The sequence below is a fragment of the Nuphar pumila genome, chromosome 9 (genome assembly GCF_984573655.1).
Source record: "Nuphar pumila chromosome 9, dmNupPumi1.hap1.1, whole genome shotgun sequence".
NCBI classification, from domain to species: domain Eukaryota; kingdom Viridiplantae; phylum Streptophyta; class Magnoliopsida; order Nymphaeales; family Nymphaeaceae; genus Nuphar; species Nuphar pumila.
In genome coordinates, this window is record NC_143257.1 from 4,114,153 (window position 1) to 4,134,728 (window position 20,576).

The following is a 20,576-nucleotide window of genomic DNA, read 5'->3' on the forward strand; positions in this document are numbered from 1 at the left end:
ATGCCCTTCCCGCACCCAAGTTTTTTTAAAGTGCTGCATCGCTGTATCCGCACCCGCACCGATGTGACATAGATTCATACCAATGATTACATGGACCTAAATCATTGTGTATAATTCAATATATATTTTCATTGCCAGATGCATACTTCCACACCACCGGGATTTAATTGTAAGACTTACATCCAAATAAAACTTCTTTGTCAGATTTTTTCACATTTACTGGATCAGAATTGAAATCTACATAGTTATGCTACACCTACCAATTTATATCATTGTTTGGTACCTTACCGGAATAACATGGCTTGTTGTGAACCCCGAGCATATAACAATTCCATCATTATTACACATTCCTAATTGTTGGTTACGTTTATAGCTGAATGCTGCATCAACACCAAAAGCTGCTATCCAAGATATGAAAATAAAGCATGTGTCAGATGAAGAGCAAGATAAATGACTTGAGAGAAATGATGGATAGAGGTTCCTAAACGTTGTAGCTGGTACTTTCATATTTAAGCAGCAAAAAAGGAGTGCCACGCACATCAAAGAAAAAGAGCAGATTGTACATCAAATATATTCCAAAAAAAAATCAAGTCCATAGAGAGAAAACAAATATTATACCTACGGATGGTATGTCATAAGTCTCAAACAGAAGCTCAGCCATTTTGCTGCGAGAATGAACTGGATTGCATGCACATTCTGTAATTAAGACAGGATGGTCCACCTGCTCTGTCCTCAATTTTAACATAAGAACAATAAGGAAAATTATAACGTACAATCAGAATGAATCCCAACCCTTAGGATGCAAAGCCAGGCAAGCATGACAGCTACAGCCCAAAAGAGGCCTTTACAATAGAAAATACAGACGGTGATCCTAGCAGTAAGTAAAACAAGGAATAGCGCAAGCAGCATGCACCTAATTCAATGTAATTTTGTTGCAAAGCGTATTCAAAAAGCGTGCAGTGTGCACCATTAGTATCTTAGGGAAGATCCTACAAGCCGCATACAATAAGAACAAAAGGATTTTAGGATAGAATTTAAATAACAAAAAAATTACCCGTAGGCCATCAGCACCCATCCGTTCAAAACCATAGTCAAGGATCTGAAAATAAAATAAAAAAGAGTAGAAATAAAAAATAAATAGTGTCAATCATATATACGAGACAAATAGATAATAGCATATTACTCAACAAAAACACTATGACTTATTTATCTAATCCACTAATTGTTTCCCCAATATTTAAGGTCAGATATTATGTCTACAACTTCACGTGGACCTAGACAATGCACAAATTACCTTTAAAACCACAGACTAATCCATGCACCAAAGTGTCTAAGACAGAGTTACCAGTCAAGGAAGCGGGAAGCGATACGGGAAGCGGGAGCGGGAAGCGAGGCACTTTCAAAAATTTAGGAAGCGGGGGAACACTTAGAAGAAAATTCTGAACCGTCTTGGAAGCGACCTAGGAAGCGAGGGGGAAGCGTGTTTCCCATAAAAGGGAAACGCGCTTCCCATAAAAGGGAAGCACGCTTCCCAAAAAGGGGGACGCTTCCCCTCCCGCTTCGGAAGCGCGACGTTTCACACTTCCGAAACGCGCTTCCCCTTTTACCTAGGCGCTTCCGGTAACTCTGGTCTAAGAGACCACACAGGCATACTATGAAATGCACTGTATTTACAATTTAGCAGGATAGCCCTTTCAAAATTATAACCTAAGGCAAGCTCCAAACCATATAAGGGGCCATATAGCTTTACTATCTAAATGCATTACAGTTACAACCATAACTCTCTTTTGACATAAAAGCTGCATGGAAAAGTTTGGAGCATCTTTTGGAACTTGTATTAATGCAATACCCAGCACACCCTGCAAAACAACCATACACAAAACCACCCGGTTGGATGAAACTCCACGTATGAAATTTGCAAAATGTGATATTCAAACCTCAGTCCATATCCACGAGCAGAACTGTCATATGTGCATGGAGCACATAAGAACCTTAAATGTGGATAAGCATTACGGTCAAATTTTCTGTTAATTCAAAATATGGACCCCATTTCTCCAATTAAGAATTTTGGCCAGACAGCCAAGGTCAAGGGAGGGTTGGTCTATATCATAGGGACACTTCTGGTAGTAGGTGTGTCCAGCGTCAACACCGGACACACCACAACTCTTCATTGACACAGTCAACACTGCGTCGTTAGCTTCATTGGCTTCTTTCAGTGATCCTAATTGTTATTTTGTATTTATTCGTACATTTTTTACTTTCAAAATGTGTTATCGTTATCGGTTAATTACATTTCAATATTTTATTCAGATTCTTTACCATGTCCTAGTTTTACAAAACTCGTGTTGTACCAAGCATGCCATTTGTCAAGTGCATCTATGTCTATGTGACATAGGGCCTGGGCATCTATCCAATTTGTTTTCTATTGGCAACCTAAAACAAACCATTAAGACAGTTGCAGGTTTTTTATGTCACAAAACCCAGTAAGACTCATTTGAGGCCTTATCACATCATCCTGGTGTCCAGCAAACTCTTACTGGCCAAATGTCCATCACTAATGCATTCCCTCTTTCAAGGAGTCAGTGGAATTCAACTTCCCCTAAGGCAGGAGCACTCTATAAAAGCATTATCTACCATGAATCATCAATAAACTGCCGGGCTTTCCCTAAAGAATGAGTTCAAGGAGTCAGTGAAATTCAACTTTCCCCTGAGGTAGAATCATTCTATCAATAGACTGCTCAGTTTTCCTTAAGGAATGAGTATCTGTCAAAGTCATTGTTCACCGTGGGTGATCAAGAAGTCATCCCCCTAAAACAATATACAGCTGGAGACATGGAAAAAAAAAGTGAATGGTCTTCTCTTTCCTCCTTCCCTCTTTCTGAGCCACAGAAACTATGGTGCACTCTAGGAAAAGGTAAGAGGAACAGCTTCGCCGTGTCCTTTCCACTTAATACAATTAAGCTGAGAGGGTCATACGGCAATCACATCCTTCCATACAAGTCCAATAAAACATGAAAATATAGGACGTCCAATCTACAATGGTTCAGTAGCCAAGTTCAGAACTCATGGAAACCGGTTCACCAAGAGTAAGAACCAAGATTGAAAAGGCTCATAAAGAAGACAAGCAAAAGACGCTCTTTTCCAGTCGCAAGCTTGTTAACAAGCTCTAGAAAGGGTTAGCCAGAGTCAAGAAGGCTACCAGCCGGTATGACCCCTTACTACCAGGCATGAGTAGGAAATCAAATCCGCCGTTCATGTGTTGTCAAAAAGTAGATAGAAACCATACGGCGATAAGAACACATAGGTGCTCAAATGGTTCATGAGCGAACACTTTTTCGTCCAACAATACACATCAAACATTGCCAACATATTGCTAGACACATTCATCAACACATATCCATACCAGTGATTAAAAGTCCGATGCACCACTTTGTTCTGACAATGCTAATGATACAAAAGAAACAGCCCCAACAAATTATATATGTCTCCTCAAGACACCTCCATCCAAATGGTACTTTTAACAATGTAAACTAAAAAAGCAAGAATCTCCAAGAAAGCACAAGCAAATCGAAATTCAAAGACAAAATCAAGCTTACGTATTCCATCGTTTCGAACTGATAAACGACATTGGAGTCGAAGGAGGACCGGAGAGACGAACGCGTGAAGTCGAAGTACTTCATGAGCGCAGGATCGTGGTCGCCGACGATGCTAACACTCTCTCCTAAAACCGAACCAATTAACAGAAGGGGAAAACAAGCACGAAATCAAGAAAACTCAATGTCAAACAAAAGGATTTCACACACAAACACTTCTTCACCAATCACTGTAAAAGAAGCTACGAAAGAAAGGACGCAATAGAAATCGAGGGAACCCTAAACTAATAGCGAGGGAATAATTGGGGGCTTGTGAGTACCTGTGGCTTTGTGGCGCGGCCTCTGAAGTACATTGCGGAAGACGATTCTGGGATCCGACTCACCCGCCCATCTGTTGCCATCAACACACAAAAAGAGATAGTGGGTGTGTGGGTGTGATGAATCACAGAAAGCGAGGAGGAGAGCGAAGAGAAGAAACCCTAGAGAGAGAAGAGAGTACCCAATGCGGCAGTTGAAGGCGCCATTGTCGATGACGATGGGGCGGTGGGAAGGGATGACTCTGTAGTCCTTCTGCCGGAGAGGCCTCGTTACGAACGGCATCCTCTCTCTCTCTCTCTCTCTCTCTCTCTCTCTCTCTTCGCCAGTGGCAATGGCGAGAGAGAGAAAGCAACACAGTAAGATGAAAATGGATCAGATCTCGGACCCGTGTCAGACCGTGATCCGAAACATATTATCGGATCCAGATAACATCTACCCAATCTTGGTCAGACCAGGATCAATGAGCAAGATCATGGGCAGAGGTGCAAACGGGTCAGATTCGGGCCGGATCTTACCAGATCTGAATTCAAATCAGAAATGTAAGCAGTAGATCAGAGTGTGGATCCAGATTTGAATAAGATCCGATGAGGTAAGGTTGATTCCAAATCCAAAATACATGTGTTGATCCTGGATAAAAAAAAAGTATAACAAAAACACTTGACATGTAAAAAGAAAGAAAAATGATTATATTGTCCTCGAAAAATGACATACCTCACAATATGTGAAACCCGCCTCGTGTCCACAATTGCAAATGCCCGACCTTATTTGAACTTTTTTTACCCTTCACATGAGTGAACCTCTCAAGGTTTGTGCGATATATCGATAGGTTGTCCCAACCTCGCAAACTCTCACTAAAAAGTATATTTGCACGATGTTTTCGCAAACCACACGAAGTTTGCATAACCAAATTTGTGAACCTCTTGTAATTGAAACTTGCATAACTTCGCAAATACCGTTTGAGATTCGCATATATAGTACAACATTCGTGAGATACTTTGTGAATCTCCTTCTAGGAACTAATCCTCAAGGAGGTTCACAAATATTGGTGACATTCACATATTAGTGTTGTAAATGTCTTTGACCTTCGCACTTTGATCGAGCTTCGCATATATAGTATGGCATTCACGAGATGTAATATGAATCTTCTTTTAAGTAAATGATTCTCAAGGATGTCTGCAATTGTATGGCGACATTCGCATATTAGTGTTTATGAATGTCCTTGACCTTCGCACTCTTATTGATCTTTGTAAATAAGGTATTACCTTTGCATATATGGTACAACATTCATGAGCTACCATTTGAATCTCCTTTAAGTAAATGATATTGAAAGAGGTCTACAAATGTGTGGAGACATTCACATATTATTGTTACGATTGTCCTCGACCTTTGCACTATGGTCATTTTCTTCACAAATATGAGGATTGACTTGCCTACAAATATCCTATTATTTGTGAAGGTCCATATGAGCATTAAATGTGACCATTGTTCATATAAAAGTGATGGTTCGCATTTCAAAGCTATTTTCGTATAAAATTAGGGTTTTGTTGTAGTCTCCAACCAATGGCCCCCAATATTCTTCCCTTGGCAAAATTTTGTGGCAATCTTTCGATGACTATTTCAAGCTCTTCATCGATGGCACTTCATCAGTAACTTTTTTAGAATCATCGATGGCGAGTTTTTCTAGTAAGCATATATTTAACAATTTAATCAGTTATTTTGTTAAAGAATTGCATGGTTTTCAAGTTATTTTGGTATGTTCAATAATGTAGTCTGTTTTTTTCTTTGTTTAAATCATTTACCAGTGAGTGTATGTTTGTCACTTTATTTCTTCAATGATTGGTATGCCTCTATCCTCAAACTTGGTTGGTTATTTGTTGTGTGTCTTGTATTATAAACATGAGTATGGAACTCATTTTTTAGTTTTTTTTTTGTATTTTCAATAGGTTATTATGTTTGTTTTTTTGTAGCGCTTTTTGAATAGCATATTCTTTGTCTCTATTGTTCGCTTGTTTACCTTTATTCTCCATTTTTTATTATATAACATTTTGAATTTGTTTATTATAAAATGGCAATTAAAGAGATTGTCTCAGAGGGGGACACACACATACTATGTGCTACTGTTATGACACAATAGGAAAAGCCAAAGAAAAAAATTTATATACGGTGACACTTTATACTATGAAGTTCAGAGTAGGCTTGATAAGTCGGTAGAAAGGAACCATGTTCCATGTTCAGAAGCCTAGGTGTATGACATTTACCACAAAAAATGTCGCCTCTCTTAACATAAACTTGGAAATTTGCATTCAAAGAAGCTGCAACTAACACCATCAATATAACGCAAATCTATTGTTGAAGCTGAAAAAACTATTTTTGAGTTTGTAGCCACATTCATGTCTCTCATTCTGAAAGAATCTAAGGGATGAGGGACTCATGTGTGTAGTTAGTGGAAAAAAAGTTGGAATCATTGGCTCAGTCTGAGGTTGTTGCTAGCCTCAATGTCTGGCTAGAGGATGCTAAAGACATGGCCACCTTCAATGACAGTGGCGATATATAGAGAGAGAGTATGCGAAGAATAGAGAAGGAATATATACAAGGGCGGAGGAAGTACCTCAGCAAAGGGAAGATTTGAAGCTTGAGGTTGACGTGATGGTGGATAATAGAGAAGTTTGATCGGATGCTCATCCAAAGGTTGAGGTTGAGGTGGACAGTGCATAGGAGGATCATTTAGAGGGGTCAGAGAAGGATTCTCAAGAGTTTGGAGTGGAAATCTTAGATAATAAGTTGGTAGATCAGTCATTAGAGGAGCAAGTGCATGCTCTGAGAAAGTGGTAGTGGCAAACAAGGTTCAGTGTTGGTGGATAGGTACTTTGTTGTGCCAAATTATCATATGTGTGTGAAACATGTTTTTAGGATAAGTAGATTGATTCTTGCAGTTTAATGTTTAAAATGCTACATATTGGTCTAAATCTGAAGCATGTTTGTAAGATATCTATATTAGTATTGCAATACATTGATTAATTTGTCATATATGTTTGAAACATGTTTTTATGATAACTAGTTTGAATATATATATATGTGTGTGTGTGTGAAACATATTTTTAAGATAACTACTTTGATCCTTGTAATTGATTGATTAGTTTGTCATGTATGTATGAAACATTTTTTAAGATAACTCGAATAATTCTTGTAATTCAATCTTTAAAATATTATATTTTTGTGTGTAAGCATGCTTTTAGTACAAGTTCTTTGAATATTGTAATTCAATGATTAATTTATCATGTATAGTGATTTAAATTTGAGTCTTATATTCAATAATCAAACTATGATATTTGACTGATTTCAATAAAATTAATTGTGATTATAGGATCTGCACCCACAAGATTTAGAAGATCCAACAACCTGTATGCACTAGTTATATCAGTTTCAAGCACACTCGTGATTTCTAACACTAACAGAAGAAGCAAATGATTGGTTAGATCATATGCATTTTCAATAATCTTTGGAGGTTACACCATATAACATCAGTTACAGTCTCTTAGAGTATGTTGTGTCGGGTTTTGTGTTTTAATCGCTAATTTAAAAATATATTCCATGAATGCATGCTAATTCTTTTTTTCTTATATATGATTTATAATTTAAGGGTTTTATATTTTATTTTTTTATTTTATAATTTATTTTGTAAATACATGCTTATTCTATTTTTTTCAAGCATGATTTAGATTTTAGGGGTTTTATATTTTAATTACTAATTTTATAATTTATTGATTGAATGTATGCTAAATCTGATTTTTTTCTTCAAGTATAATTTAAATTTTAAGGGTTTTGTATTTTAATTACTAATTTAGAAATTTATTTAGTGAATGCATACTAAATCTGATTTTTTTTAGGAACTAATATATTTTAGTTCAGAAATATTGAGATAACCCTCATGTTGGAAGACATGACATAACACGAAACACCAGATTTAAGTGCCATGAGGAGCCAATGAGTGCACGTCTATAGAGAAATTTTAAGCACCTGTGTGATCTTTATTTAGAAATGAAAGATGATGCATTTAAAGGTGAAAGGTTGAAGTTATCATTGTTGAGAAACCACTTTAACCCCAACAAGGTGAGAAGAATAAAAGAAAAGATAATGTGTTTTAGAAGAAAGGACGATACTATGATGGATAAGGAGGTGAGAGTATTCTTGCTCAACTTCTTTAGTACATGCCTATTCATCAATACTGGTGGGAAGATGATCCATGGATCGTACATGTAACTATTGTAAGACCTAGCTTGCATCGATGAATACACATAGAGAGCAACCTCACTTGCATACCTATATGCAAGTTTGAGTAATGTGAGGACTGAAAGAAAAAATATTATCAGCATGTTAGTGGTGTTGGAGGTATTTATTCCTTTATTGTACCGTAACTTTTGATTTATACTATAACAGCCCAGGATTTTCAATCTCTTAAAAATGCATAAAAATTTAAAACTTTTCCTTTCTTTTAAAATAAAGAGCAGAAAGCTTTTATACTTGGATTAAAAACCTCAGGCTGGCTACATTCGTGGGTTAACAATGTATCATTAGAGTGTATGAAAAAACAAAATTTTATACATATAGTCTTTTAAAAAACACGTATATATTGAGGATTTAAAATAAAATCCTTTAATTAGCCCTAGATCCTAAAAGTTTTGATCCTTGATGTCACTCTTGTCCTGTGTTCTTTACTATTTAAAGTGATTAGTACATGTACCTTATTCCCCATAAAACATAGTCAGACTTATGATAGTCTGGTAAGTAATTACCATTTGTAATTAATTTAAATATAAAAATATAATTTTAATAATAGCTTATTTAATGAAGTATTTAAAAAGAAAATACATGTTTCTAAAAATAATTATGCAGAAAAGATCACAATTAAATATAGAATTAACAAGGCATATTTTCATATCAATTTGTGTGATGAAGGTCTTTGTTTCGATATTTACTGTCCACCTTGGTACATAGGAGACTACTATCACATCCAGACTAAGCATTTCAGGGATATATTATTGTAATGTATTTTACCTGGTGCCTGACTAAACTAGATCCGAAGCGAGCGGTCAATGACCAAGAATGATCCTCGCTAAGGCTAAATTATTCTAGGAAGCATCCAAGACTAACTGCAATAGTTGAGGTCTTTTGTTGATAGCCTCGACCTCCAAACTTGAGTGATTGGAGGCCCCTTGTGATGCTTTTGCTCCCATAAAATTATCACAATGTCACTCCTAGTTGTACTATCTACCCCTTCCAAGGTAGATATTGTCTTGAATAGGTCCAAATGGTTGTCTTTATTAAAGGGATTGTGTGACTTATAATTATAGGCAAACTAGGGTTTACTAATCCGAATAACTTTTTTGGGTATTATTTATTATGGTCATATGCACCCAACCCATTCAGTAAATGATCTTAAACACGAGCCTTCATCTGTGAGGGCGGATAATACTTTATGTATGTGTGTAAGCATGAACCCTTTAAAATCTGGTGCTCTTTTTTCACCTCATAGGTTTGAAATACCTAGGCCCGCACAAGTATAATTATATTTCATAAGAATGAATTTGCATGTTGTACACACATCCAAAATACCTAATGGCACCAGAGGTTACTTGAATCTTGGTCAGAATCTGGTCCAAATATTTTATTATATAAACAAAAAATTTAGGCATAATAATTCCAAGCTTGCAGGGTTTTGGCAACCCCTAGCTTCATTACTAAACAATAATCCTTATAATAAGTATTTAAGCATGCTAGCATAAGTCAATGCATGTGAATAGAAATTTGAGCATGTGAACATTATTGAGAATATATAAACATGGATCAGGATATGTAAACAATCATTTCGAGCATGCTAACATAAATTAATACTTAGAGTTTTTGATAAAAGTATGTATGCTTCCAAAATATATTAAACATTATAAATTATGAGCTTTTAGTATAATCACTTACTTTGGTCTTAGATAGGGTGATAAAAATATGATTAAGGATAGAAGTAGGACAAAATAACAAATATGTTATGCGGGCAGAGATTTGAATGCTTTTATAGTACTTCTGGATGCAGTGATTTTTTTACAGCATTATGCTACATGTTATCAAAATCTCTAATAGTGAGCAGGGATTTTGTCAGTCTAACAACGTATCATAAATTAAATGAGAGGACACACAACTAGGTGCGGGTTGTGATGGTTTGCCGCACATGAGGTTGTGCACAGACGCAGAGGTGCATATGTGTATGTATGTGTAGAGAGGCTTGCTGCCAAAGGAGGAAAGTAAAAAAAGCCATTGGTGCCAAAGTGAACTGTGAAAGGTGCTTGGGCGACGTTTTTAGATTAATGAATTCGACGACAAAGGAGGGTGATCGGGAAGGCATCAGGTTTCTTGAGCAAATCATGAAAAACACCTTAACGAAGGTGTGGGTGTTAAGAAAGGTGCGCAATGGTGAGGGATTTTGTAATAAAAGAGGGTGGCCTGTTAAGGCCTTCGATGTTATGGGTGTCCATGTAAATACGCCTTGATAGAGGCGTGTGTGCCTAGAAGTGCACTCTAAGGGGTGCACGACAGTAGGGTCTCCACGTCATAGGGGGTGGCCATTTAAGGCCTTCGGTGTCATGGTTGCACCGTGTGAAGCATCTCAAATATGCTTTGGAAATTAACCTACGCAAGACACGTGAGTGTACACAACCAAGTCATAGGAGAGTTCAAATTTGTTTATGAGGTTTTGAATTGGACATCACTTCTGCTAGCAGAGCTCTAAAAGCTAGATTTGTTTAGGTAGGGCTCTTCCAAACAAACTGAGATTGTTATGTTGTAGAGGTAAGTGGCGTGGGGACTTCTAATAGAGCAGACCAGATATTCGTCGGAGTATAGGTTAGAATTCTAGAGAGAAGGACTGGGTTTTAGAGAGATAAAGAGGAAAGAAGAGAGAGAAATTAGGTTAGAGAGAGTGAGATAATGAGAGAGGGGTTGAATCTTAAGTGAGAGAAAGGGAATGTGGGGCTATTTATAGCCCCCAGGTGGGCCCCACACCTCCCTGGGTGTCATAGAAAGGGAGAGGGGATGGGTGTAACTCACCCCTCCTTGGCCGTGTGTCGTCGTAGGGAGAGAAGAAGGGGGTGACTCACCCTTTTCAGGTGGGTCTCACCTCAGAAACCATGGGTCAAAACATCAGATTTGATGATTTTGGTTATTATATTATTGTTTCTTTTTTTATTTATTAATTCTCTTTAATTTTTACTAAAATATCCTTGGTTTGATTCCACACAACTAAGTTTCTACGTAAGTTATGTAAATTACTTTTTTACCCTTTTATGGTTTCAGAATTTACCTGAATATACTATTGAGGTAGTAAATTACCATTTTACTCTTGCCAATTTTATTAATTCCCTAAAAATGCTCTTAATTTTTAATTTACCAATTTTCCCTTAAATAATTTATATATTTACTAATATGTCCCTAAAATATGGACCCAAATAATATTTAAATTCATAAAAAATATCCATTAAGATAATATCTAAATCTATAAAAAGATTCATCTTAGTTTTGGATATAGGTTTGGATTAGTATCCAGATATGGTAAAAGATCTAGATCAAAGTATTATTTGGATTGAGCTATTGGGTTCTGAATCATATCCAGATTTGATTAAAATTTACAAAACATAATGACTTGAATTTCATAATAATGAATCTATTTAAAATATTTTTTTTTAGATATTATATCTACTTAAATATTATTTAACATTATTGATGTATTATATTGTGTATTAATTTGTATTATATTGTGTATTGATCTTTGTAGGTTTGGATATAAGAGCACGTATCCATTGAAAAGCCCTTGAGATGTGACTATGTTTCTACATTTTCACGTGTTGCAATATGGAGTTCGCCACACAATGAAGAGCAAAAAATTATTAAAGATCATTGGGTCCTCAACTGGAAATGACCATATGTATTATAAAGTTGTGTGAGACACATGAAAGTATGTATGAAAAACAATTTCCTATATTATTATTAATAATGTGATATAAGGCTAACCATGAATGAAACTTTAGTCTATAGGTAATGTGGTGTCTGAACAAAGATGCATATGAGAAGGAAAAGGAGAACGAGGAGGAGGATTAGGATGTTTTTTCGGAAACTACCATGTCATCCTTGCGTAGTTAGCAAAAGTGTCTCTTTTTGCATGAAAGATCAAACCAAGGATTACCCTGTGATATTCTTGTTTGAACTTGAAGACTGGTGTAAATGCAGTGATGACATCGATTTGCCATCCATAGTACATGCCGATGAGGATAAGGATGAAGATATAACAGCTGATAACCTGTAGTTTTCAAGTAGTCCCTCCGCAAAGAGGGCATTAAGGAGTATGAGAAACTTTAGGTGAAAAGTCAGAAGCACAAAAAGGACTGCAAGTAGAGTAGATGCATAGTTGTTTTTTGCACTAGCTGAAAACCATATATTGAAGGATTTGCTTCAAGCAAAGGAGTTCATTATATAAACTCAAGCTGACCTAATCGCTAACTTGGATTGGATTATCAAGAAGCTAAGAGAGCGCCTAGCGCATCCACACCAGTGACTTTTGTATTTGAATACTTTTGTGTTTGAATACTTTTGTATTTGCATATCTGTAACTTTTGTAATAAAATACTTTTATAAATTTGAATGGATATAATATTTGTATAAAGTTATAATGTTTGAATTTAAATATCATTTCTAAATATATATGATTTGTGTGAATGTTTGAATTTAAATTTGTATACAATAGGTGAATTTATGATTTTGTGAAATTTTTAATGTATATGATTGGAATACACAACAGGTGAATGTTCAAATTTAATGTATATATAGCTGATGAATTTCTTATGCTATGAATTTTTGAATGTATATAATTTGAATATACAAGTAATTTTCTAAATGTTATATATTCAGTGACTTATGGATGACATTCACACATCGCACATCATAGCGTGCGAATTTGAAGACATTCGCACATTGTTATGCAAGTATAGGAAGGTCTACACACGATGATTCAAATGTACTCAATTATTTACGAATTAGAGGGCATTCAACACTGTGATATAAGGATAGGAGCCTGCATGATGTCTATACTAATGTACTCCATTATTTACGAATTTGAGTACATTCACATTATGTTTATGTCATTATTTTTGAACTTGAGGACACACACATGACAATTATGTGAATATAGTACATTATTTGAGAACTTGATGACATTCGTATACTGTGATACAATAATGTACCCCATTATTTATAAACTTGAGTACATGTGCATAATGTTTATGCGAATATACTCCATTATTTGCATATGTTTTTTTTAACTTAAGCTATTGTATATTTAAGTGAGATCCACAAGCATCTTACGTGCAAAGGTTGTCAGGTTCACAACCACTGCTTACGAATGTATATCTCAATGTTCTATGTGAATGTCAGTACTTTCACATGATGTTTATATGAATGTACTCTATTATTTGTGAATTTGAGGATACTCACATCACATATATGCGAATATACTCTATTATTTGTGGATGTCATTTTTGTACTTAAGTTCCTACGTGATACACATGCGAACTATCACATGTATTTATGAATTTTATCTTAAATATGTGAATTTTGTCTGTTTGCAAAATACGATATTGTTACAATAGGCAATTTACAGAATATCCAAAATTTACAAAACTTACAAATTTTATAGAACATCTAACCTAAACTGAAATTAAACAACCAAAAATTTATACTATATCAAAAATTTAGAGAACATCCAACATGAACTGAAGTTAAAAATCTAAAGTTTATAAAACATGCAAAATTTACAAAACATCCAACATTTAGAACATTCAACCCAAACTTAAGTTAAACATTCAAAATTCATAAAACAACAATGAATCAATAATAATCAACAATGATGACCCAGAATTATCCTCAACTTTCTAAAATGTGGACAATTCCGGTACCTCATCCTTCGATGGCTCCTCCTCCTCTGCCTTTTGATTAGCCTTTGGACCTTTTATTCTCTGTTGTGTTTTTTTTTTGTTCTTTGTCTCATCTTTAGCCTTCTTTTAGTCCATCTTTTTTTCTTCGGTTTTCTCATGCATTTATAGAATTTGACCATGTGCATTTTGTAGTTTGTTGCATCAAGAAAAAGTTATTGGCAAAAAACTATACCAAGTTTTATATCCAAAACACACATCAGAGATGAACGTATAAACACATACCTGCATAAATTTAATTTTCTTATTTTTGCCCAAGCATTACATATATAATAGGACAAATATATCATAATCAAACCTGTAATAATCATATACCAAGTCAAGAACATGTACATATACGAATTGAGTTAACAAACATATGCAAAGTAATTATTCATTTTCTTGTTGAGAAATACCATCTATGGGATAGACCATTTAATCAATGTAAGCGTCGAAGCCAAATCACTCTACAAAAAATTATACCTGCAACCCAACTTTAAACCTACCGAGTACAAGAGAGAAATAAAGATATTATTGAATAAGTAATGTTATCATACTAGATATTTGATGTTCTTATTTGCATTAGTAGTGGAGTCCATGGAGTTATACAATCTCAACTTCCTCGCATTCATAGTCATTTTCCAAATAACCCAATGTTTGTTGTCCTAGTTCATAGAAATTAAGATTTGCAACATAAATCGAGTTGAAGACATAAGCACATAAAAATTTTGATGTGTTGTAGACATAAATGCACATTAGACTAAGTTGTTCAACAAATATCTTGTCACATTCCTCAAAAGAATACACAATTTGTGCCTCTCTAGGAAGGAACAAGCCATCATCTTGCAACGCTTTTGCTTCTACCATTTGTTGTGAACAATTAAAGATAAGTAGTTAGTTTCTATTAATCGGTTGCAAAATATGAAGGCTATCACTTTATGTACTTATCGAGAAATAAGGAGTACAATAAATGATCTTTGGCAGTTTTATTTTATATGTCATGTGTTGTTTGTAGTATTATTGAAGTCTTTCTATGAATCTATATAGATGCTACATAATCAAAATACATGATACATTCACGTTAGATTCATATGAGTCAAAATACAAACGTAAGTGTCAATCATATATCATCTGATATAATTGGACCTCTACTGAGTTGATGATGGTGGACATTTTTTTGAAATGGTTCTTCAGGACCCATATAAGCTCTTCTTGGAATTCCTCCTCTCTAGGTCTCTTATAATCAAGACCCTGAATTTTCACCTTGGGTGTTGTTGTAAGAGGTACGCTTGTCCCCTGTTGACTTTTTCCAACTCCTTAAATGACTTGTACCTCATGTACAAGGCAATTCTTCATCTATTAATATATTTTAAAACATGTTAATATTAGGGGTACCACTTGAGGTGAGAATAATCTATCCTTCATTTGAGTTTGAAGACTTTGGGCCTTTAAAAAGGTTCACAACCAATACTTGGCCTGAGTTGGATGATGTCACATTCATGACTAAGCTTGATAAGGGGTTATTTCTCCTTCGACCAAACGGTTGGCATGTCAGCTTTCCCCTTAAGTGTAGGCAATATGGGATGTATCATCCTAATCGTAGGGTCATCAACATACACCACCACAATCTGACCTTGTCACGATATTTTGACACATTGGTGAAACATGAAAGAGACAACCTTAAGATCATGAATCCATAGACTCCCTAACAACAAGTTATATGAGGATAACACATCCACTGCATGAAAAAGTGTCTTTTGAACAATGAGACATATTACCATATCTAATATGATGGTCCCTATAATAGTCATAGTGTTGCCATCATACCCGCTGATCTGGATCACATGCCTCTTCAACTTTGATTTTGAAATATCCAACCTTTTAGCAGCAATGACTGGGCATATATTCATTCCTCCACTACCATCCAAATAATTGATGACTGACATGCCTTTGATTTACACAATAATGTACATTGCCTTAGTATGGGGTGTTAAGGGCTTTGACACATCATCATTTGAGAAGGTAAAGGGCATTTGATTCATGATTTGAGAGATTAAGGTTGTCAATCCTTTATATTAGGTGTTGGGGGTGGGGACTTTGAAAATTTTCAAAACTCCTTCTATTGTCTTTTAATGTTCATCAAAAACCCTAATTAGTTCCAATATTAAGATATTAGCATATGTCTTAGCTAGATGAGTCTCAATATTGCACTTTTTTTTACCTCTTTGAATTTCTCTTAGATTTCTTTATTAGACTTGGGTTGAGAAGTGATTTGAGAAGGCACCAAGGGTGAGCTTTTCTTTAAGACTTCTGGTCGATAAACCTTTTATGAATGTGTCACCCAACTCACATCACTTTTTGGCCGGTTCTTCTTAAAAGTGTATAGGAAGGTTGTTCTTTTTTATAATTGTGTCTCTGTTACAAGATGCTGGAAAAGGAATCTTGGTGTAATTATTGTCTAGTGGGTCCAGATGAATCATACTTATCTGAGGTGAAATTTCTTTGTTTCCCTATGGATTTGTCTTCTTTATACCTTTCTTCCTCTTTGGTAATATATTTGAGGAGCTATGTGAAGTTGATGAGGACTAGTGTTACAAGTGAGAGCTTGGGGAATAGAGATCATTGTGTTGGTAGATGGTCCCAGTTCAATGGCCTTTTCTGAAAGCCAATTTCCCTTTTGTTCATAGACTTGGACTTTTTATTCTATAGTGTGATCCGAGAAGTGCTCTTTAAAGATGTTCATGTCATTGTTTTTATGATTTTGTTGGTCTTCATCAACAAGCAATTCACTATTTTCGATGTCATCTTGTATGATATGCTTGAGAATTATACGTTCTTCAGTATTGTGACCCACAACCCTATGATATTAATAGTATTTGGATGGGTATTTACCCTTAATCTATGCTGATGCCTCGGACAACTTCACTAGTCCTCCTTGCAATAACAAATCTTGGATCTGCAATCGAGCTTGCTTGAACCATGTAAACCTTCAGTCCTTGATCCATTTTGGGTTTCTATAATGCCCCAAAATCTTAACCCAAAAACACACACACACACACACACACACATATATATATATATAATTGCACAATTAAAACATATCTTGAAATAGTTTTTGGTTACAGTCCTTGGATGAGTTACAGGTGTGTTATGAACTACATAAGACTGAATCCAACTTTCCTGTAGGACTTGGATTCGGGTCTATCAACAACGATTCTATTTCAGAAACTTTAATCAAACCATCCATAAGTTTAGAAGCTTTATCATGTAAATCAAATCAAATATCATTTCATTCAAAAGTTCCAATATATCCAAACAAAATAATCGAGTACTTAGAAATTAAACAAGTTCAAAACATCATAAGTACACCCAAGGATCCTAGATGTTCTGGTCCATAAATCCCTGCCTTGCATCCCGCCATTCGCAATGCTGCACTTCATTCATCACCTAAAAAATTTGATGTATAAAGGGTTAGACTACAACCAGTAATTAGGTATACAACAAATCACAAATAATCATATAACATTAAAACACATTCCAATCCATTATATAACATTGCATTAATTCATATATCCATGAAACTAATCAACATGATAGATATGAAATTTCATAATATTCAAAAGCAAAACAACTTGCTACTGTTCTTTAATCACATCAACCATGATTTCATATATAACTTACATGAAACTTATGAATGCTAAACAATATTATTTTGAACATGCTCATGATCATGCTTGATTGTTTGGATTAATAAGGCATATTTTAATTACAATATGTGTGAATAAGAAGATATTTGTTTCATAGTTATTGTCCTCCTAGGTACGCAGAAACAACCATCATAGATAGTCGAGACCATCCCAGGAGTATATTATTCTTATGAGTTATATTTTACTGGGGTGACTGACTCAAGCAAATCTCAAAGCGGGCAGATCGTGACCAGGAAATAAATTCTGCTAAGGCGCAACAATAATTATGATGCATCCAGGACTAACTGTAGTAGTTATTTTACCGGGGTGACTGATTCAAGTAGATCTTAAAGTGGGCAAACTGTGACCAGGAAATAAATTCCGCTAAGGCGAAACAAAAAGTATGATGCATCCAGGACGAACTGTAGTAGTTGAGACCTATTACATAAAACACATTGATAGTCCCGACCTTCTAACCTCCAAGTGACCGAAGACCAACTGAGACGCCTTGCTCCCAAAACATAAAGACATATAGATGAACCTATCATTGTCACTCGAGGTTGTACCACCTATCCTCTCCAAGGTAAGTTTTTTATTGAATGGGTTATTTGGTTTATTAAATTAAAGTCTTGTATATTATATTTTTGATGCCTTCTATTCTTAGACATCCTAGGGCTCAATAACCCAAGTACCCTTTCAGGGTACCATCAACACTGTCATTTCAGGCATGAGTACTTTACTACCTTCTTAGGGTAGTTATATGTTTTAGTTGCTCGATCTTACATAACTCATTCATTATGCTCGGGTGTCTAAATTGAACAAACATCTTACCTGTGAAGGCGATAAACATCATTAATTATGTATGCATGTTTTTGTTCATAAATTGGTGTGTCTTACGCACCTAATAGGTTCTTAGCAACCCCTTACTTCTCAAGGGCGATCATATGTACATGTATGTCATTACATGCCCTATAGTACAATTTACATACCATTCACCATAATTATCAAGACATTAGTCTAATTCCTTGAACCACATGCTCCAACATGAGCCATAAACATTTCATGCATACAATTTTCATCATGTGGCATTTCAACATTTATAAATATTTAATAACATGTATAACATGCATCAACATTACGATTACATGTATCATCGTGCTTCAACATGCATTAAATATGAGTATTTAGGTTTTTTCAAAAGTCAACATATTCATATTTGAAAGCCAATAAGGGTATATTGGAAAATTAGTATAGTCAAATATAACACTTTTCTTAAACAATATCTGAACCACAAGTCAGGATGATCTTGATTTTCCAAATGCATATCAAAGGACTCGATTTACATGCAATCTCAGTCCACATAATCAAAGTCCCGTAATTGCACAATCAAAATATTTTAATTGTGTATTCAAGAATTGTTTATGCATCGAAAACTCATTCTTTTTTAACAACTTACAATTCGAACAAGCATAGTTAATGTTTCACATCATCTAACACTAGTATATTGCTCATTCAAAATATGGAATATGCATATCCAACATTGCATAACATTTAAAATTCATGTATAAGTTCATCAAATTCAAAGCATGCATAAAATTATCCATGCATATGTAACAAGTACACAAAATTTAACATGCGAGCATGCGTGATTGACACATCAAAGACAATATATTTTTGGTATATCAAACCTAACATGCATATTCTAAAAACATGAAACACTTAAACCTTATGCATATGTATTTCTTACGTACCATATCTGTATTTAACAAGACTACGAAATTCAAATCATATATACATATGTAATACATTTTTACTATTAAATATATACATTCACATTCTTTACGTATAAAAGTATGCCTTTATAATATTATATAATTACCATATAATTGGCAAAACTCTCTACCTCAAAATCTATGTAGCTTTCACAAGAAGCGAAAAATCTTGAAAATACACGGGGATTTTTCTTTCGAATACGTGGTGTGGATTGCGCTCATCGATGGTCCGAACACGGATGAGGACAAGTGCATGCCTAAGGTTCCATGTCACATGTACGGGAGTGTGCACAGTCTAGTACCTTCTAAGCAGATCTGATGATGGAGGTGGTGGAGGAGGTAGTGTGCAGGTGCGATCGCAAGCAAGTGGGAGAGCAACTAAATACAAGAAGCTTGGCTGGGTCGGCCAAGCGGAGGGCATGGCGAGGTATCTGCGGCGGAAGGCGATTGCAAGCGGCAATACTCAGGTGGTTTGACAGAGAGGAGGCAAAGCAGTAATGAGTGGTGTCGGGTTGCGCCCATCATCGGTTCTCGCTTGTCTGGGCCGAGCTTAGCTCAAAATGACTGAGAGGGAGAGAGGGGGTCATCAGAGTGTCAGCCCTCTCCTTTCGGTTTGTGCAGTTGTCGAAAAAGCAAGGAAGAAGCGAGTGTTGATGACTGTGCTGGCAGAATAATCAACAAAAAATTAGGAGAGAAGGTCGAGAAAGGGCTGAGGGTGTGGCGTCAGGTGGTGTCGGTGGTTGTGCTGGTGTCGACTTAAAGAGATGGAGAGGAGGTGGGTGTCGGTGGCGTAGACCAATCACCACCATCCGCAAGAATGAGGAGGGTGCCCCTGGCTGCGGGTGCAATCAGGTCTAGCTGACGGCAAGGGAGAGGTGCCACCAGGGTGGTGCTTGCTGCTTCAGGGCGACAATGGTGGCGGTGGTTACCTGTGGCAAGGGGGGCGACAATGAGGGTGTGGATCGACACCCTCACAACAAGAGAGTGAGAGTGTGTGTGTGATTTTTTAGAGAGAGACTTGAGAGGGGTGCTTATAGGGGTTTGGTGCATGAAAGGGAGGAGGGGACATGCATGATCTAGGAGATGCGAAAGGGGGTTGGTGAGTGCATTAAAACTCATTTGGGTCTTTGGTCCCAAATCCAACCTACTACCACCATGTGTACACAACCCATTTGAGATGGGTCTTGTATTCAAGACCAA

At 35.9% G+C, this 20,576-nt stretch overlaps 1 protein-coding gene across 1 annotated transcript in view; it reads right to left on the reverse strand.

Moving 5' to 3' along the window:
* The window catches only part of LOC149828247 (actin-related protein 5-like), a 58,055-nt gene extending 53,817 nt beyond the window's left edge, over window positions 1–4,238 (reverse strand). The window contains exons 1-6 of the mRNA XM_090016794.1: window positions 4,093–4,238; window positions 3,914–3,984; window positions 3,597–3,721; window positions 1,055–1,099; window positions 619–721; window positions 289–398 (exon numbers count right to left, since the gene is read on the reverse strand). Coding sequence (XP_089872920.1) covers window positions 289–398; window positions 619–721; window positions 1,055–1,099; window positions 3,597–3,721; window positions 3,914–3,984; window positions 4,093–4,193 — 555 coding nt within the window. The 5' untranslated portion in view covers window positions 4,194–4,238. The remainder of the gene's footprint in view (window positions 1–288; window positions 399–618; window positions 722–1,054; window positions 1,100–3,596; window positions 3,722–3,913; window positions 3,985–4,092) is intronic.
* Between the last annotated feature and the right edge of the window lie 16,338 nt (window positions 4,239–20,576).